The sequence below is a fragment of the Dama dama genome, chromosome 5 (assembly GCF_033118175.1).
Source record: "Dama dama isolate Ldn47 chromosome 5, ASM3311817v1, whole genome shotgun sequence".
NCBI classification, from domain to species: domain Eukaryota; kingdom Metazoa; phylum Chordata; class Mammalia; order Artiodactyla; family Cervidae; genus Dama; species Dama dama.
The window spans coordinates 69,206,012-69,228,281 of NC_083685.1; the positions used below are offsets into that span (position 1 = coordinate 69,206,012).

General features: G+C 39.0%; 1 protein-coding gene across 2 annotated transcripts in view; it reads right to left on the bottom strand.

Moving 5' to 3' along the window:
* The window catches only part of KLHL2 (kelch like family member 2), a 158,535-nt gene that overhangs the window by 69,058 nt on the left and 67,207 nt on the right, over positions 1-22,270 (bottom strand). For both annotated transcript variants that reach the window (XM_061142560.1, XM_061142561.1), the window contains one exon: positions 8,211-8,373. In XM_061142560.1, coding sequence (XP_060998543.1) covers positions 8,211-8,373 — 163 coding nt within the window. The remainder of the gene's footprint in view (positions 1-8,210; positions 8,374-22,270) is intronic.

A 22,270-nucleotide genomic window follows, 5' to 3' on the forward strand; every position in this document is an offset into this window, starting at 1 on the left:
TATCTATGGTGAAACAGATCACCAGCCCAGGTGGGATGCATGAGACCAGTGCTCGGACCTGGTGCACTGGGAAGACCCAGAGGAATTGGGTGGAGAGGGAGGTAGGAGGGGGGATCGGGATGGGGAATACGTGTAAATCTATGGCTGATTCATATCAATGTATGACAAAAAAAAAAAATAAAAATAAAAAAAAGAACATAGCAAAGGTTGATTACAGTCCAGAATACCAGGTTTAATATGCAGGTCATTTTGCCTGGCTGGTCTGGGTGACCCTTGACTGTTCATGGTTTGAGGCTGTTCACAACCCTAGAAAACAGCATGGGCCAGTGGGGACTGAGACTGAAACCAAGGGAGAGGGGCAACAGGCTGGGCAGAGCAGACTCTCCTGCACTGCTCAGACCTCCTACCTTCTCCACCTGGTTTCCCACATTTTACTTTTTCTAAAGATGCTAATACTAAGAAAAACAAGCACCATTCACAGATATTCCCATAGAATATCTTCACTCTTCCATTCTACCTGCACAATTTAACTATAGTGAATACAACAGAGCTCATTCCCAATCTCCAAGAGAAAGGAATGATGCAGATCTTGTGCCCAGAGCCCTGGTGAATTTTCAGAGGATAAGGATGCTCCAGTCTCAACACACAGTGATACCTTGGATCAGAAAGTACCCTGAGGTCATGCAACTTTCTTCACTTTCCCACCCTCTCTCTCAACCTTCTTTCTCCCCACTCCTTCCTTCCATGTATGTATGGACTTCCGTATGCATTAAGTTGTCTATTGCTCTTTATTTCTTCCTTTCCTTCTTTCTTGCCTGTATGTCTCAGACCCTACTTAAAAGCCTAACAGACTGGGAACAAAGTTAAGATTTTAACTTCCATCTATTACCATTGTTATGAAAACACCTCCACTCTCTTAGATCTATTCACATGTTCTAATTTGAACTTGAAAGCAATTTAGGTGTCTGGGTAGGCCTTCGGGACACATAAGTGCTTGAATTGTAAAAATAAATAAGGAAGGGATTGAAAAACAATTATTATGGCAGAAAAAGAGAACTCTAGGTATTTTCCTCTGTTGACTCTTTCTTTACCTTCTGTTTGCTTAAGATATAAACAACATTCAGATATTTTCACTATGAAGAACTACTTTAGTTTAGTATTATACTGGATTATATATTTTAGAAAGAGCATCCTGGGTGGCTCAGTGAGTAAAGAAGTTTGCCTGCAATGCAGGAGACATGGATTCGATCTCTGGGTTGGAAAGATCCCCTGGAGGAAGGCATGGCAACCCACTCCAGTATTCTTGCCTGGAGAATCCCATGGACAGAGAAGCCTGATGGACTACAGTCCACAGGGTTGCAAAGAGTCGGCCATGACTGAAGTACGCATGCACATTTGTTTTAGAAAGTTTCCTGCAGCTAGTTATCAATACACCAAAGTTATGGAAATAGCTTGACTATATGAAATTGGTCACTGCAATTTTATTTCTTTAAAAGTATAAGAAAAATGACCCACCTCCTAGAATATTGGAAATAAAAGCAAAACTAAACAAATGGGACCTAATGAAACTTAAAAGCTTTTGCACTACAAAGGAAACTATAAGTAAGGTGAAAAGACAGCCCTCAGATTGGGAGAAAATAATAGCAAATGAAGAAACAGACAAAGGATTAATCTCAAAAATATACAAGCAACTCCTGCAGCTCAATTCCAGAAAAATAAATGACCCAATCAAAAAATGGGCCAAAGAACTAAACAGACATGTCTCCAAAGAAGACATACAGATGGCTAACAAACACATGAAAAGATGCTCAACATCACTCATTATTAGAGAAATGCAAGTCAAAACCACAATGAGGTACCATTACACGCCAGTCAGGATGGCTGCAATCCAAAAGTCTACAAGCAATAAATGCTGGAGAGGGTGTGGAGAAAAGGGAACCCTCTTACACTGCTGGTGGGAATGCAAACTAGTACAGCCGCTATGGAAAACAGTGTGGAGATTTCTTAAAAAACTGGAAATAGAACTGCCATATGACCCAGCAATCCCACTTCTGGGCATACACACTGAGGAAACCAGATCTGAAAGAGACACGTGCACCCCAATGTTCATCGCAGCACTGTTTATAATAGCCAGGACATGGAAGCAACCTAGATGCCCATCAGCAGATGAATGGATAAGGAAGCTGTGGTACATATACACCATGGAATATTACTCAGCCATTAAAAAGAATTCATTTGAACCAGTCCTAATGAGATGGATGAAACTGGAGCCCATTATACAGAGTGAAGTAAGCCAGAAAGATAAAGAACATTACAGCATACTAACACATATATATGGAATTTAGAAAGGTGATAACGATAACCCTATATGCAAAACAGAAAAAGAGGCACAGAAATACAGAACAGACTTTTGAACTTTGTGGGAGAATGTGAGGGTGGGATGTTTCAAAAGAACAGCATGTATACTATCTATGGTGAAACAGATCACCAGCCCAGGTGGGATGCATGAGACAAGTGCTCGGGCCTGGTGCACTGGGAAGACCCAGAGGAATCGGGTGGAGAGGGAGGTGGGAGCGGGGATCGGAATTGGGAATACATGTAAATCCATGGCTGATTCATATCAATGTATGACAAAACCCACTGGAAAAAAATAATAATAATAATAATAATAATAAAAAAAAAAAGATAAAGAACATTACAGCATACTAACACATATATATGGAATTTAGAAAGATGGTAACCATAACCCTATATGCAAAACAGAAAAAGAGACACAGAAATACAGAACAGACTTTTGAACTCTGTGGGAGAATGTGAGGGTGGGATATTTCAAAAGAACAGCATGTATACTATCTATGGTGAAACAGATCACCAGCCCAGGTGGGATGCATGAGACAAGTGCTCGGGCCTGGTGCACTGGGAAGACCCAGAGGAATCGGGTGGAGAGGGAGGTGGGAGGGGGGATCGGGATGGGGAATACGTGTAAATCTATGGCTGATTCATATCAATGTATGACAAAACCCACTGAAATGCTGTGAAGTAATTAGCCTCCAACTAATAAAAAAAAATAAAAAAAGAAAAAAAAAAGTATAAGAAATATGTAGATGAAATAATATGACTGAATTGCTCCAAAATAATACAAGAATTCAAAAATTCATCAAGCTGTAGATGTCTAATTTGCATACTTTACATGTTTACTAGTCTGCACTAAAAAGTTTACATAAAAAATAATAACATAGGAGAGAGAAGTCAAGAAGGGTATAGTCAAAATGAAGTTATCCATGAACTGACAACTCTCAGTGTTGGGTAGTGAGTACTAGTCTATTTCTGCATGGTTGCAACTTTTCATAATAAAAGATGCTGTAAAATGTTACTGAGAAACTTGAGCAATTTTAAGATTCAGATGCATGGTATAAAAAGCAGTACATCTTTTAAAAAAAGATTTTGATTTAAAATTAGTGTGTAAATATGAGAAATCAAATTTTCTTTGTAATTTTGTTGAAAGTGTTAACATTTTCATAAAAAATTTTTGGCATAATTATGTAGAAAGAGTCTGTATACTAAGATGTAGAGGTGTTGTAATTCTAGTAGAAAATTGGTGACATTCTGTCATATACTACAATAAATTTAAAACTGTAAAGAAGAGTAAGAAATAATAAAATCTTATTGTCTTCCAAAACACAGTTAGTTGGTTCTGATATGAGTAAAACTAAGAGTTCTACCACAGCATGAGAACTATGTATGGAAATTTTTTGCATTAATCCTATTTTATTCCTTCTCTTTCTATCTCTTAAAACTCAGTAACATTTATCAAGTACGAAGGACAACTAGCAGTCCAAGAAAGGTATTAACTAGAGATTGTTTTATGTAGGAAAAACTATCCAAAAAAAATGCACAACGCCTCCTTGGCTTTCCTAACATAAATCACTTAGAACAGCCGCAGTATGTCTAGCAATTAAGGGGTCTAATGGATTTCTATTTAGCTGAAGAACAGAATTGGTTGCACTGGACCACATCAATAAATACAAACTTGTGTTTGGTTTTCTTAAAATACCTCATCCCACTCAAAAGGACTATATGAATACTGCTACATGCTATATGTATTCCCCAACTTACAGAAATTATATTCTAAAAGTTTATCTGTAATTAAGCATTCTGGGACTCAGATCACATTTTCCCACTGAAACAATTTTACAAAGGATAATTAAGCCTATCAGGCAACCCCAGAGAAATCTATAAATTTCAAAATTACTGGACCTATTATGGTTTACTGCAGCACTTTTTTTCCCAACTAACCACTTTGTACCACTATTTCTTTGATAAACGCAATATGGATTCTAGGAATAAAGCTCCTGTCAGATACTCTATGCCTTGCTGGTGTCTATGTTCCTTAGTTATCAGAGTAAGCAGAGTGGAGTAGAGTTTAGATGAGGGGCTTTTGCATTTGAAGGGTGCAGAAACTTGGGGCCCTATAATTTACTAAGGGGCCGCAGTCTTGGAAGGTTTTATAGTAACTTGCTCCTACTGGGTCTAACAGATACAAACTGGAGATGTGGGACTGTATCTTTCAACAGGTTTATCATCTAGAAAAAAAAATTTTTTTTTAAATTAGAAACTTCTTAATAATCACTTTTAATATGAATTTTTTAAATGTTTATAAACTCAGAGCTAAATAAATTATAGGTTACTCCTGTGAACTTTCAGTTCAGTTCTGTTCAGTCGCTCAGTCATGTCCGACTCTTTGCGACCCCATGAATTGCAGCATGCCAGGCCTCCCTGTCCATCACCAAATCCCAGAGTTTACTCAAACTCATGTCCATTGAGTCGGTAATGCCATCCAGCCATCGCATCCTCTGTCGTCCCCTTCTCCTCCTGTCCCCAATCCCTCCCAGCATCAGGGTCTTTTCCAATGAGTCAACTCTTTGCATGAGGTGGCCAAAGTATTGGAGTTTCAGCTTCAAAATCAGTCCTTCCAATGAAAACCCAGGACTGATCTCCTTTAGGATGGACTAGTTGGATCTCCTTGCAATCCAAGGGACTCTCAAGAGTCTTCTCCAATACCACAGTTGAAAAGCATCAATTTTTTGGCGCTCAGCTTTCTTCACAAGACAACTCTCACATTCATACATGACCACTGGAAAAACCATAGCCTTAACTAGATGGACCTTTGTTGGCAAAGTAATATCTCTGCTTTTTAATATGCTGTCTAGGTTGGTCATAACTTTCCTTCCAAGGAGTAAGGGTCTTTTAATTTCATGGCTGCAATCACCAACTGCAGTGATTTTGGAGCCCAAAAAATTAAAGCCTGGCATTGCTTCCACTGTCTCCCCATCTATTTCCCATGAAGTGATGGGACCAGATGCCATGATCTTAGTTTTCTGAATGTTGAGCTGTAAGCCAACTTTTTCACTCTCCTCTTTCACTTTCATCAAGAGGCTTTTTAGTTTCTCTTCACTGTCTGCCATAAGGGTGGTGTCATCTGCATATCTGAGATTATTGATATTTCTGTCGGCAATCTCGATTCCAGCTTGTGTTTCATCCAGCCCAGCATTTCTCATGACGTATTCTGCATATAAGTTAAATAAGCAGGGTGACAATATACAGCCTTGACGTACTCCTTTTCCTATTTGGAACCAGTCTGTTGTTCCATGTCCAGTTCTAACTGTTCTTCCTGACCGCCAAACAGGTTTCTCAACAGGCAGGTCAGGTGGTCTGGTATTCCCATCTCTTTCAGAATTTTCCACAGTTTATTGTGATCCACACAGTCAAAGGCTTTGGAGTAGTCAATAAAGCAGAAATAGATGTTTTTCTGGAACTCTCCTGCTTTTTCGATGATCCAGCAACGTTGGCAATTTGATCTCTGCTTCATCTGCCTTTTCTAAAACCAGCTTGAACATCTGGAAGTTCACGGTTCATGTATTCCTGAAGCCTGGCTTGGAGAATTTTGAGCATTACTTTACTAGCGTGTGAGATGAGTGCAATTGTGCAGCAGTTTGAGCATTCTTTGGCATCACCTTTCTTTGGGATTGGACTGAAAACTGACCTTTTCCAGTTCTGTGGCCACTGCTGAGTTTTCCAAATTTGCTGGCATATTGAGTGCAGTGCTTTCATAGCATCATCTTTCAGGATTTGAAATAGCTAAACTGGAATGCCATCATTTCCACTACCTTTGTTTGTAGTGATGCTTTCTAAGGCCCACTTGACTTCACAGTTCAGGATGTCTGGCTCTAGGTGAGTTACCACACCACTGTGATTATCTGGGTCATGAAGATCTTTTTTATACAGTTCTTCTGTGTATTCTTGCCACCTCTTCTTGACATCTTCTGCTTCTGTTAGGTCCATACCATTTCTGTCCTTTATTGAGCCCATCTTTGCATGAAATGTTCCCTTGGTATCTCTAATTTTCTTGAAGAGATCTCTAGTCTTCCTCATTCTACTGTTTTCCTCTATTTCTTTGCACTCATCACTGAGGAAGGCTTTCTTATCTCTCCTTGCTATTCTTTGGAACTCTGCATTCAAATGCGAATATCTTTCCTTTTTTCCTTTGCTTTTCACTTCTCTTCTTTTCACAGCTATTTGTAAGGCCTCCTCAGACAACCATTTTGCCTTTTTGCATTTCTTTTCCATGGGGATGGTCTTGATCCCTGTCTCCTGTACAACGTCACGAAGCTCCATCCATAGTTCATCAGGCTCTCTGTCTATCAGATCTAGTCCCTTAAATCTATTTCTCACTTTCACTGTATAGTCAGAAGGGATTTGATTTAGGTCATACATGAATGGTCTAGTGGTTATCCCTACTTTCTTTAGTTTAAGTCTGAATTTGGCAATAAGGAGTTCATGATCTGAGCCACAGTCAGCTCCTGGTCTTGTTTTTGCTGATTGTATAGAGCTTCTCCATCTTTGGCTGCAAAGAATATAATCAATCTGATTTCGGTGGAAGAGGGTGTTTGCTATGACCAGTGTGTTATCTTGGCACAACTCTATTAGCCTTTGCCCTGCTTCATTCTGTACTCCAAGGCCAAATTTGCCTGTCACTCCAGATGTTTCTTGACTTCCTACTTTTGCATTCCAGTCCCCTATAATGAAAAGGATGCCTTTTTTGGGAGATAGTTCTAAAAGGTCTTGTAGGTCTTCATAGAACTGTTCAACTTCAGCTTCTTCAGAGTCACTGGTTGGGGCATAGGCTTGGATTACTGTGATACCGAATGTTTTGCCTTGGAAACGAACAGAGATCCCTCTGTCATTTTTGAGATTACATCCAAGTACTGCATTTTGGACTCTTGTTGACCATGATGGCTACTCCATTTCTTCTAAGGGTTCCTGCCCACAGTAGTAGATATAATGGTCATCTGAGTTACATTCACCCATTCCAGTCCATTTTAGTTCATTGATTCCTAGAATGTCTACATTCACTCTTGCCATCTCCTGTTTGACCACTTCCAATTTGCCTTGATTCATGGACCTAACATTCCAGGTTCCTGTGCAATATTGCTCTTTACAACATCAGACCTTACTTCTATCACCAGTCACACCCACAACTGGGTATTGTATTTGCTTTGGCTCCATCCCTTCATTCTTTCTGGAGTTATTTCTCCACTGATCTCCAGTACTTTAGCTACACCCAAAGCTGTGACAATAATCTTGCTCTGTGACTGGACAGCCACAAGCCTCTACCCACTATAGGGAGAGGATGCCACCAGGAGGTCCTGAAAACCAGCATTTAATCTAAGCAGAGGGCTGCCTCTAGTTGGAGTCTATGTTACTCCTCTACTCACAGTCAGCTAGATTTCATTGCTTTGAAAATGTTTAAGCCACAAATTGTTTTCTTGGATACAAGAAAAGGTTGCAAAAAGCAGGGATAAAATGGGGATTAAATGACTTAATTTCATATGTAAACACTTTTTTTATCCCTATTAATCTGACAGTGTGAAAGAAAAACATAGAGATTCAATATTTGCATAAAATTATCTTCTCTATCATTTAGGCCTAATATCATATACAGTTTATGTTTTTTTTTAAAATTCAGAACTCTATGAGTATGCTTCAACTGTGCAGTGCTATAATACCAGTATAACATTTTAAATGTATTTTTTAATGTGCAGATCTAAAATCACGAAACAAATTTCCAGAAATCACTATAGAATCATATTAGAAATCAAGATTTCCAGATTATTCCTGTCTCAAATTCAGTTGAGATTTATTCCACTTGCCTGCATAGGTGTTGGCCTTGTTTAGGAGGTCCGTGCATGCATGCATATCAGCGAAAGCCCGGATTCCTAAGCAGTTGACAGGGTGAAGTTGAGATTCCAAAAATTCACAGCAAGTCTTCTTCACATCCTGTAACTGTAACAGACCAGCAGCTGGGAGAAGTACCTGTAACACAACAAGTGAGCATGCTTAGCTGACTGGCTAGAAGTTTACTCTTGATTGTGTCTACAGATGGCTCAGGGATTCAGCCACAGTTCAAGATCTGCACCCAGACACCAGCATCCCATAGACAAGTAATGTAACTATTATTTGCAAAAAGGATGATGCCTCCTTCCAACCCGTAATTTCTGTGGAATCTTTCAAAGATCTCTTCTTGGTCACAAGAATGTAAGAGACATCAGTTTATATTAGATTAACAATTCTTTTCATAGATCTAAACAAATGTTCCTTTGAATTTTAAAAACATATATTATTAGGCTGCAAGGGGGTGCTATGGTTCCATGAAAATGATTTTCTTCCCTTAGAGTAGTCAGGAGATTCAGTGATTTGTGAAGAAGGGGTAAGCACAGAGTAATAATGCTGGAGTGGCTTGGCATGTCCTCCTCCAGGGGGTCTTCCTAACCCAGGGATTGAACCCAGATCTCCCACATTGCAGGCAGATTCTTTACCAGGAAAGCCCACACCAAAACTTCATCTTTTTGTTATTCCACTAAGTAACACCACAAACTACTTTCCTTAGCGGGGTAGAACAATTTAAAACTCAACAGTCTAAATACAAGCAACTTCTCTGAAATATATGTGCTTAAAAAAGAAAACAAAAGGAGTAATTACCTAATAATAACTTTTTAATTTATATTTTTATTTCAATAACTCCACAAGACTCTGTATTAATTAGGTTATTCTTTGGGATTTAACCAGTGTCTTCACTATAAATATGATATCCAACACAATTACTTTTCAAATAGGCCAATAATGGAAACATTTTTACTTGTATGTAAATTAGTACAATGCTATGTAAAGGACCATATTGGAAAGTCAAATTTGGAAAACTTTATAAAAAAGAAGCTGGTAAATCCTTCTAGAAAAGCCAAAAAGGTGGGGGCGGGGGGGCTATTAGAACAATAGTCAATTTTAGAAAAGGTAATTTGGGCATATTAGCATAAAAATTAAGTAAGTTCTAAGTTCCTTCAGGAACTGATTTTCATATATTCCAAGCTGAGACCCAAACAGAAAATGAGAAAAGAGATAGCAGTTTTAAATATCCTTCAAAATTTTCCTAAATGTATGCAGTAAGTCCTAAATGCAGAAGAGAAAAAGTGCATCCCTGTCTTTCTGTAATACAAACTGCTTTATTTTCTTAAAGGAACCATAGCAACTTTAACTCTCCAAGCTAAAAACTGTGTGTCTGTCCACATATACAGTCAAGTAGTTATGAATCAAAGATGAAGAGGACTTTTTGTGTTTTTAGTTCAATTACACCAACTAAATAACTTTTCTCTGAAAATTATGAAAACAATATCTGGTGATAATGCCTTTTCTTTCGGAATAGGAGAAATAAAGTGCAAATAACTCTGTTTATACTCAAATCTTTTATATAATATGGATACTGTGTTTAATTATGTGATGGGAATGACTCTCCATGGAAGGCTGACAATTTGCACACTGGAGTTTTTCTACACTGGAATAATTGTGCTCTGAAGCATGTAAAGTACATTGCATGATGCTTAATAGCACAGCCATTTAATTCAGCAAATATTAAGAAAGTGGTCTTCTGTGTAAAATTCAGTCTCTGTGAAGTTTATAAAAATGGTAATCATCACCCATCTAATCAGCATTTTCCGAGACAACATAGTGTAATATAGTATAATGCAAACTGCTTTGTAATACACAAAGACAGGAATCCTTGAGGGGGAAAGCAGTCAAGCAGAAGCAAGCTCACCCACACATTGTTGGTGGGTGTGTACACTGGTTCAGTCTCCATGAAGAGCAATTTGTCTATTTAATCAAAATTACAAATGCACATATCCTCCAATACAGCAATTTAACCTACAGATTACACTAAAGAAAGAAAGTGAAGTTGCTCAGTCGTGTCTGACTCTTTGCGACCCCATGGACTATAGCCCACCAGGCTCCTCTGTCCATGGAATTTTCCAGGCAAGAGTACTGGATTGGGTTGCCATTTCCTTCTCCAGGGGATCTTACCGACCCAGGGATCTAACCTGGGCCTCCCACACTGCAGGCAGACACTTTACCATCTGAGCCACCAGGGACACTAACATATGCACAAAAGTGCTCATATAAACACAACATTCATTACAGTATTATTACGGGTAATAGCAGAAGTTATAAAACAGCCCAAATGCCCACCATAAGGAGATTGGTTAAACACTGGTGTTCATCCATTTGATGGAACACTCTGTATACATTAATGAGAAAACTATATGAATAGGACTATTTCTAAGATATATTCTTAAATGAAAATAAATCAGCAATTGGTTGATACTCTGCTATCATACAGGTTTTCCAGGTGGCTCAGTGGTAAAGAATCCAGCTGTCAATGCAGGAGATGAAGGTTGGATCCCTGGGCTGGGAAGATCCCCTGGAAGGGGAAATGGCAATCCACTACAGTATTCTTGCTGGGAAAATTCCATGGCCAGAGGAGCCTGGCAGTCCATGGGATTCCAAAGAGTCAGATGCAACTGAACACACAAACACACACTCACATACACATGGTAACATATACATACCCACTCACATTTATACATACATCTATAAAAAAAGCAGATATAATAGACTTTTAAAATTTTATTTTGCTTCCCCAATTTCAACTTCATCACTACCATGTCTAGACCTATCCAACAGGAGACTGAAACTCATAAACTGTTAAATCCCAGATCTGGAAAGGATGTAACAAGTCATGTAGGCCAGGAATATAAAAGTTAACTTAATTGTTGGCCACATGGCTAGAAATTCACATGTAGTTATTATGGTAGCAATACACACCATAAATGTTAGTAAAATGCAAAAAATGAATTCATTTATATTTTCCTTTTATCAATAAATCCTTCAAAATGCCTCAGTTTTATGACACAATTTTATTAGGACTAAACTACAATAGAGAAGCAAAAAGCAAAGGAGAAAAGGAAAGATATACCCATTTAAATGCACGGTTTCAAAGAACAGCAAGGAGAGATAAGAATACCTTCCTCAGTGATCAATGCAAAGAAATTGAGGAAAACAATAGAATGGGAAAGACTAGAGATCTCTCCAAGAAAACTAGAGATACCAAGGGAACATTTCATGCAAAGATGGGCTCAATAAAGGACAGAAATGGCATGGACCTAACAGAAGCAGAAGATATTAACAAGACGTGAAAAGAATACACAGAAGAACTGTACAAAAAAGATCTTCACGACCCAGATAATTACGATGGTATGATCTCTCACCTACAGCCAGACATCCTGGAATGTGAAGTCAAGTGGGCCTTAGAAAGCATCACGATGAACAAAGCTAGTGGAGGTGATGGCATTCCAGTTGAGCTATTTCAAATCCTGAAAGATGATGCTATGAAAGCACTGCACTCAATATGCCAGCATATTGGGAAAACTCAGCAGTGGCCACGGGACTGGAAAAGGTCAGTTTTCATTCCAATGCCAAAGAATGCTCAGACTGCCACACAATTGCACTCATTTCACATGCTAGTAAAGTAATGCTCAAAATTCTCCAAGCCAGGCTTCAACAGTACATGAACTGTGAACTGCCAGATGTTCAAGCTGTTTTTAGAAAAGGCAGAGGAACCAGAGATCAAATTGCTAACATCCTCTGGATCACTGGAAAAAAAAAGAAAGAGTTCCAGAAAAATATTTACTTCTGCTTTACTGACTATGCCAAAGCCTTTGATGTGTGGATCACAAGAAACTGGAAAATCCTGAAAGAGATGGGAATACCAGACCATCTGACCTGCCTCTTGAGAAACCTGTATGCAGGACAGGAAGCAACAGTTAGAACTGGACATGGAAAAACAGACTGGTTCCAAATAGGAAAAGAAGTATGCCAAGGCTATATATTGTCACCCTGCTTATTTAACTTATATGCAGAGTACATCATGAAAAACACTGGGCTGGATGAAGCACAAGCTGGAATCAAGATTGCTGGGAGAAGTATCAGTAACCTCAGATGGGCAGATGACACGACCCTTATGGCAAAAAATGAAGAAATAAAGAGTCTCTTGATGAAAGTGAAAGAGGAGAATGAAAAAGTTGGTTTAAAGCTCAACATTCAGAAAACTAAGATCATGGCATCTGGTCCCATCACTTCATGGCAAATAGATGGGGAAACAGTTGAAACAGTGTCAGACTTTATTTTTGGGGGCTCCAAAATCACTGCAGATGGTGACTGCAGCCATGAAATTAAAAGACGCTTACTCCTTGGAAGGAAAGTTATGATCAACCTAGACAGCATATTAAAAAGCAGAGACATTACTTCCCCAACAAAGGTCCATCTAGTCAAGGCTATCCAGTAGTCATGCATGGATGTGAGAGTTTGACTATAAAGAAAGCCGAGCGCAGAAGAATTGATGCTTTTGAACTATGGTGTTGGAGAAGACTCTTGAGAGTCCCTTGGACAGCAAAGAGATCCAACCAGTCCCTCCTAAAGGAAATCAGTCATGAAGATTCATTGGAAAGACTGATGTTGAACCTGAAACTCCAATACTTTGTGTACCTGATGCGAAGAGCTGACTCTTTTGAAAAGACCCTGATGCTGGGAAAGACTGAAGGTGGGAGGAGAAGAGGAAGACAGAGGATAAGATGGTTGGATGGCAACACCATCTCAATGGACATGAGTTTGAGCGGACTCTGGGAGTTGGTGATGGACAGGGCGGCTTGGTGTGCTGCAGTCCATGGGGTCGAAATGAGTCAGACAACTGAAACTTCAATAGCTCATAATTATTAAACTAATCATATACAGCTTCAAAAACAATTATTTATAACAACTGGCTCAGGCTTACTAACATAATCCCTGTTGAACATGAGTCACTTATGATGAAAATAGGAAAGCACTGAGGCCACACCAACTGTCCATATTACTCTGTGACCAGCTAAAAAACAACCAAACAAAACACACGCAACTTGCAGATGCTATAACTCACAATGGGAATCAAACAGCTGACAGTCTATGAGCTAGATGCTTTCGGATCAAGTCAAATCAAACCTCCTAACTTGTCTGATGAAGAAACTTAATCCTAGAGGGGCCAAAAGATCTGACTAAGTTCCACAGCCTGTCAGAAGAGAGCTAGTGCGTGCTGTAACTGCTTAGTCGCCAAGACGTGTCTCTTTGTAATCCCATGGACTGTAGCCGGCCAGTCTTCTTTGTCAATGGGATTTTCCAGGCAAGAATACTGGAGTGAGTTGCCATTTCCTCCTACAGGGGATCTTCCCAACCCAGGAATCAAACTTGCATCTCCTGCATTGGCACACAGGGTCTCTACCTCTGCGCCATATGGGAATAGGGATATAATCAAATTCACTAACTCTTTGGTCTAGTGTTCTTTCCACTACCTTCATACCCATCTGTAAGTATGAAGTGCTTGTCTAATTTCTAAATCTGTAATACTGCTCTTTTCGGTAATATAAAGATGATGGGCTTCCCTGGCAGCTCAATGGTAAAGAATCTGCCTGCCAATGCAGGGGACGTGGGTTTGATCCCTGAACTGGGAAAATCCCCTGAAGAAGGAAATGACAACATATTCTATTATTCTTGCCTGGGAAATCCCATGGAGAGGGGGAGTCTGGTTTTGTTTTGTTTTTTCAAATTTTTAACCTGTGGTTGGTTGAATCAGCAGATGTGGAACCTGAAGATACGGAGGGCCCACTGAATTAAAAGAGATGAATAGTTAATGACTAGGACATTTGTTCCTAATATATTTAGTGTAAAAAAATCAAATTTTTAAACAGTCCCCTTTTTTTAGCAAACATATACATGATCACAGAGACAGTACTAGCGGAACAGTCCACAATTGTTATTTGGGATTACCTCTGGTTAACAGTAGTATGGAGGCTTTTCTATTTTCTTCTTTTGATTTCTATTTTCTAAAATTTCAATAATAAATCTGTACCATTTAAACAGTCACATTCTAATGAAAGTCAGGGAGAAGCAAGTAAAGAAATGCCTTTCTGGGAACTTTCCTGGTGGTCCAGTGGTTAAGAATCCGCCTTCCAATGCAGAGGGTATGGGTTCAATCCCGGGTCTGGGAACTAAGATCCCACATGCCATGTAGCAACAACTGAGCCAGCGAGTCACAACTAGAGAAATGCCTGTGTATCGCAACTAGTGAATCCTGTACACAGCAACGAAGATTCTACCTACCACAACTAAGACCCAATGCAGCCAAAGAAAGAAATGCCTTCCTGGATCTCTAGAATTCTAGCCAATCTCAAAATGGTAAGGGGAACTGTTTATTTAGTGACTACCACACTCACCAGAGACTACCACAGTTTGGCCTGTCCTCCGAGTATTGTGAAGCTGAAAGACCTTTGAAGTGAAGTGAAGTGAAGTCACTCAGCCGTGTCCAACTCTTTGTGACCCCACGGACTGTAGCCTACCATGCTCCTCCATCCATGGGATTTTCCAGGCAAGAGTACTGGAGTGGGTTGCCATTTCCTTCTCCAGAGGACCTTCCCAACCCAGGGATCAAACCTGGGTCTCCCGCATTGTAGGCAGACACTTTACTGTCTGAGCCACAAGGAAAGTCCTTACCTTTAGTCTTTCTCAAGCTAGTGTTTTGTAGAACCTTAAGAGGTTCTACATGTTCCTCTTCTTGTTCATATAAATAGCTCTTAAAGTGCTCAGAGGAACATGATAGCTGATTAAATAAACTTAACTTCATATGTTATTTTGTTAAGCAGAAAAAAAATTTTCCATCTAGATATGTTGATTTCCAGCATATGGAGACACATAAAGCCTAAACATCTTGTACTGTGGAGATGTTTTCTGCAACGAACAAAGAAGTAGGGGGAAAACTACCAGTGATTCCTGAAGACAAGTCGAACATCAGACACGGAACACACCCAAGCCAAACAATAAGCACCCATATGACATCTTACACCAGCTGCACATTTTAAAGTAAGAAACTTCCATCCTACTTCACATTATCTGACAAGCCAAATTACATATAAGATGTCTCGCTTAGACAAGTACACACCTTCTGCTTGGCTATTAGTATATGCAGTTTATTTTTAGCTTGGGCACCTACTCTATAGAGTGAAATAATTTATGTAGTAAATCTTTTGAATCCTGAACCTTTAAGGGATGTTTATTAGAAGACACTACCACAGGGTCTGATTATTCCATAGATGTAAGATTTCCAGATGTCTGGGAATGATGCTTACATGATGCTCATAGCTCAGTCACTGTTAACATTACAGTTAGCACACTGCCAAAAAGCAAATTTTTATTAATTTTGCAGTCATCTTGTAACCATATCAGAAGAACCTGTTTGTTTAAAGTGCCAGGGCCTTGTATGCCAGGAATAATGTGAAAATAAGGAAAATAGCTATCCAAAGGGTGTGAGCAGAGGGTAGAAATTATCCCCAAAGTTAAAGAAGCTGTATGTTGTTAGACTGAAAAAGCCTCATTATGAAATATAACCTATAACTTTCATTAGCATACCTCTTCTTAAATCTGGGATTTCCCTGGTTGTCCAGAGTTAAGGTAGTGGTTAAGGTAATTCCCCTGGTGGCTCAGATGGTAAAGCGTCTGTCTGCCTCCAATGCGGGAGACCCAGGTTCGATCACTGGGTCAGGAAGATCCCCTGAAGAAGGAAATGGCAACCCACTCCAGTACTCTTGCCTGGAAAAATCCATGGACTGAAGAGCCTGGTTGGCTACAGTCCATGGGGTCCCAAAGAATTGGACACAACTGAGCAACTTCACTTTCACTTTCTTTCCAGTGGTTAAGAGTCTGCCTGCCAATGCTGGAGACATGGGTTCCATCGCCGGTCTGGGGAGATTCCACATGCAGCACCACAACTACTGATTCTGTGCTCTAGAGTCCAGGAGGTACAACCACTGAAGCCCAAGCACCCTAGAGCCCTTGAGCCCATGCTCTGCAATGAGAGAAGCCACCACAGTGAGAAGTCTGTGCACTGCAACAAAGTAAACCCCACTGGCTTCAATAACAGAAAGTCTGTGTGCAGAAATGAAGACTCAGCACAGCCAAAAAATTAATAATAAAATCTTTGAAATAAATAAAAATTAAAATCTCCCTTTAGTCCCCAAGTTACAAGTAAGTCATATGCCACAATCTTATTTTTGTAATTGGCTATGTGACACACCTTGCCATTTACTCATAGAAACAGTATTAAAAATCGTTACAAACCACAATAGCAATGAACACAGTATTACTTCTTGATGGCTATGACCTCAGGGGGCAGTAGGTGCGAAGAAGGAAGAAGAAAGTTTCCTTCCTCTTTGTGGGATGTAGGCCTGGCTGGGGACAGAGTTTTGAAACAGGAAATGTTTGTCTCTGGCATCCTGCCACCTCACTCGCACTGTGCTGTGCGTGTGTTCAGTCACTCAGTCGCGTCCAGCTCTTTGGGACCCCATGGACGGTAACCCGCCAGGCTCCTTTGTCCACGAGATTCTCTAGGCAAGAATACTGGAGTGTGTTGCCATGTCCTTCTCCAGGGGTTCTTCCACACCCCGCGACTGGACACACGTCTCCTGCGTCTCCTACGTGGGCAGGTGGGTCCTCTGCCACCGAGCCGCCAGGGCTCCCCCCCATAGGCACCGCTGTGTCTCAGAACCCTAATGCTGGGCCACAGGCAGCCAGATCTCCGGTCTGTGCACCCAGCTGTGACTTCCCACCCCGATCTGTCTTTCCTTCTAAGTGTTTCATTTTACTCCCTAAATGCACCTACCTCACCTTCCAACACATCCCATACCCAAGCTTCATCCCTTGGGATGTCAGTAGGGTCAAAAGAAAAACCATCTTATTATTAATTCATATTTAGAGTTAATAACATATCACCTTCCAGGAAAAACTTCTTCCAGAAGTAAAAGTTTTATAAGCAGCTGACTCTTACGCAGAACATATTTGTAATTGATGTCATTTCCAGTGATAAAATAAATGAGGGGGAAAGGCAAAGGGAGCACAAAAAGAAAAAATATGGGAGCAATACAGCTTCCAGACAGAATGAACATCCCTCTTATACCACCCTTTTCATAGCTGCTGGCTCAAATTTACAATGAAGACAATCTGCCTGCAGAGTTGTTGAAAAAATTTTAAAAATTGGTCAACCTTTAACACTGCCTGACACATGACCAGAGTAGCACATTAGCACTGACTCAAGGCTTCTATTCTTTGAACATTCAATCCCATCACAATGAAATGCCACAATTTCTTCTCCCTCACAAGATGACATTCTATGCCAGATCATTCACAATAAACATAAAATTGCTTTCTTTTCACATCAAATATTGTAAAAGTAAAAGATATAATCAGGGACAATTTGGAAAAGAGCAACACAATATACAAAAATAAGAAATATATCTGATACCTCACTAGTCATCAAATAAATATAGATTAAAATGAACGTATTTTATGACTATTGATTAAAAATGATTAACATCAGACATTCAAGTCAAGGTATAGTAAGTCTTGGCCCCTAGCTCATTTCTGCTGTCACTGTAAACTAATCAGTTCTCTTAGAAAGGAAATAGGCAATAGTCATCAAGAGTTCCCCAAAAAATCAAAGTTTAAAGTCTTTGGCCCTGAAAGTATGTTCTGGGATTCTACTTTGAGAAAACAGTTCAAAAAATGAAATAGGCTCTACATCCATGAATTCTACTTTAGCATTACTTATTAGAGTATGGGGAAAAAAACTAAAGGTTTAACAGTATGGCAATTTACTAAATTAGGCTACACTCACATAATGAAATATTATAATCAATGATAATGAAGACTAATAATGGTTAAACACACTAATATTTCTAAAATATCTGCAATAAGATACAATCATATTATAAAAGTAAATTAATATACAGCTTTAACCTACAGTCACATTAGAAAGAGTTTAATGGACATCAATTACATTTGCTTTGAACTCAAGGAACATAAGACAATGCTGAACAAACAAAACACTGAACATTCCCACATGATTCGTTTTTCCTGACACGCAGTGGAATAAATAAAGAGGGCCTTTCAAAGCCAGCTTGCCTTCCCGCCCTTGCATCCATCAGTTGCATAATTGGCAGCTTTGGATCTGAATTTAATCTTATCTCTAAGCAGAGAGAACATCTTAGCTCTAATTAAGCAGCTCGATCCACTGGACATTTATTTCTGCCCACACTGATGTGGCCCTGGACAGTGATGTTCTGCTCTCCAGTGACCCAGTTCTAGTTCATGTGCCCCTAGATGCCTCTACCTAGGGCTCCTTTCCCAGTGGACCCTACATTACTATGCACTGACCACTTCTCCAAGAAACTAAAATTGTGCCCAGAAGACAACAGAATGGTTGTTCCCAGGTAACTTCCTCCTGTCCTGCCAGGACTTCTTGCTTGTCTCAGCCTCTATTTATCACACAGGGCCATGCCTGTGTGATATCACGCCAGTCTATCTTATAGGCGTTCCTTCATTATTCATCTGACAATTGTTTTAATTAATACCAATCACTAGTCTAAGTTCTGGGGATTGGGAAGTGATCAGCCACCCTAGAACCCGGATTCTAAAAGGGAGTGCTTACATTTAGTAGGGACATGTGGAGTTTCCATCACTTAAGTTCTTCTGCCCTTCACAGTGGTCTCTGGATCTCAGAGTCTAAAGTTCACAGGTATGACAGCACTTAGGAGAGCCACAGATATTAATCCACAATCTGTTACTGAGTTCCTGTACAGCTTCAGGGTCAGAATGGAATTATATGAAAAGAATGGAGAATGGAAACTACTCACAAGCTCCAGAGTCAGAGAACTCTGGCCTTGAAGGCTGTATGAGCAACATACTCACTGTGTCACCCTAGAAAGTCAAACCACTCAAAGTTGCAATTATTTGATGTGTAAAAAAAGAAAAAAACAACCCTCTGTCCAGCATGTTACAAAAACTAAATAAAGTCAGCATTTCAGCATTTAGCAAAGTAACTGGAACACAGAAGGCAGGTAATCCCCTCTTCCAAAATGAATATTTCATTCCAGTTTTCCTATCATTACTCAGAATTAATCCACTTTAATCTCCTCTCCTTTAGTCTCTCCTCTCTAAAATCAACGCAAATAAAAAAACATGACTGCTCTTCTCTCAAAAAACTGAACATACGTTTTACTCCTATAAGTCAAAATTCTCTTCCGTATCTCCATCAGATCCTCCAAGAGTCTTCCTTTCAACAACCTCAGCATTTCACAAATAATTACTTTCAAAACCAGAACTTAAGCTGGTTAAAACCATGATTTAAGCTGGTTAAATCATGGCTGTGAGGTTGAGGCCTCAAGTCACTATCTAAACAAGAAAACAGGAATTGACAAGTGCCACCAGTGGGCCTCAAACATATTTTTTTTAATTAAAACAGAAACAAGTTTAAAAGGCCAAGATTATCAGTTAACGCAAAGAACAGACCATCTCTTAACGTTGGGGACTAAGGACAACTCTGACTTTGCAAAGGTGCTGCATATATTTACAACTATGAATGATGATCACCAAATTAACTGCCAAATATAACTGTCAAAACAGTTTATATTCATTGTCTCTTTTGTGTGTCAGTCATCTGGCCTACACACAAATAATCATCCAAAGCATTATAAATAGAGGATTGGGTTAAACTTTCATTCAAATGTGCTTGAAAATCAGAAAATTATTAAGTGAAAAATGAAAATCTCAATATGATCCATTTGAGTAGTCCTTTACCAAGGGTTCATTATTTTTCCACCAACAAATATTTCTTCTTTGTTCCAAAATCTGTAATGTCTATTAAAATGGGAAAGTATTTTATCCACCCATCACTGTTCACCAGGTTCCACAAAATAGTTAATGGGGAACAACTTCACATGTGTAATAAATTAAGCAAGATCTCTGTCTTAAAAGAAAAACAACAGGTCGTGTGATGGCACAGCATGACTCGCTTATGTACTACACCCTCCTCTTCCTCTCCTTCTCGCTCCTTTTGTCTATGACTATTACTTTTCCATCATCTTTCTAAATTGTTTTGTATTATTCAGAAGATCCACAAATTACCAAATTTATTTCAATGGAATTTTTTTTCAATGCTGAAGAGATTACTAATTATTTTTAAAGATTTGGTGTTTTTTTGCTAAATATTATGCTAAATCAAAACTCTCTCCCACATAATACACTCTTATTCCTTAAATAAATAACTCTTTTCAGGTACATGTTATTTTTCATCAGAAATTATTCTATACTCTCTCCTCTCAACTCTGTCTGCAATCAATATTCATACATGATATCTCAACTTTGTTTCTCAAAGCCTAGACATAAGAAGAGATTCTAAGATAAAATTAAATTACAGCTGGAGAAAGAAAAGGGAAAAAGTACATGATAAGAAAGCACATGCGAAGCAAACCAAAGAAAAAAATAGAAACATATTTAATAGGCAATTACATAACATCGTCCATCTGAATCATAGCTTCTACCTGACCCCAAATAGCATTTAAATTGTAGCATTATTGTTTATGTTCCTTATCAGAGTGCTTTAAGTTTTCTTCATAACAGCCAAAAAACTTTAAACAGATCAACATGGTGAAAGTGAAAGTGTTAGTTGCACAGTCGTGTCCAACTCTTTGGAACCCCATGGACTGTAGCCCACCAGGCTCCTCAGTCCATGGAATTCTCCAGGCAAGAACACTAGACTGGGTAGCCATTCTCTTCTGCAGGGGATCTTCCTGACTGAGGGATGGAACCCAGGTCTCCTGCATTGCAAGTGGATTCTTTATCATCTGAGCCACCAGGGAAGTCCTTACCTGTATACATGTAAAACTGCAATAAATACACACAACCGAATACTCAGCATATTTATAAACAGAAACACACTACTGGAACGTGTGATAACATAAATGACTGTCACAAATGTTACGTTGTGCCAAAAATATCACCCTCAAAAGAGTACATTCTGTGTGACTCTATTTATATGAAGTTCAATAGGCAAAACTAATCAGTTGTAATAGCAATCATATCACCCTAGATTCGGGGTGAGGGATTTACAGGGAAGAGGTTTGAAGTTATAAATGCTCAATATCTTGATCTGGGTGTGGTATACGCAGTTGTTAAAACTTAGCAAACTGAAAAGTTAAAATCCATGGAATGTAAGCTACAGCCCACTAAGTGGTGGAAAATGACTGCTTTAAGCAAACGCTGAGATTAACCAAAGGTCAATAGAAGGTTTTTATAAATTTTGAAACACATTTTTTAATGGAAAATAATAATCCTATCTGATAGAATCCAAAATAAGAATATAACCCCTCCCCAAAAATCAAACACATTTATATGACCAAATTTCTACACTAGTCATTATAAAGTTAATTTAAAACAGCAGCTTACAAATACATGTTAGTGACACAAAGTAAAATAATTGCAACTTATACATCCTAGGGGAAGGCACAAGTACACTCAAACTAGAAGAGCACATTGATTTTACTAACCTGACAAGGGATTAATCATCAAGGTTCAAAAGGTAAAAAATTTTATGTAAATAATGCTAGGGTTTATAAAACCTTTGGCTTATCTCAAACCAAATATGTCAGAATCACAGATAAATTAAGAACTCTAGACTAACCACCTAAACTGGTTTGGTGAGACAGACTTGCCACATGCCTGATGCAAACATGTTATCTCCCACGCAGGCTCCATACCTAAACAAAAGGCAAAGATCAAGGGGAAAAAACCCACATGATAAGGATTTTGACTTATTTCTAATTTTTCTCATCCCTGCTCAAATTATTCAATATTGTTTATAATATGCTAAATCTTAATCAGGGTAGGCTTATTTTTTATTCATCAAGTTATATACCTTGCATATACCACATGAAGCTTCTTAAAACATGAACTGCAAAACAATTCAACTGTC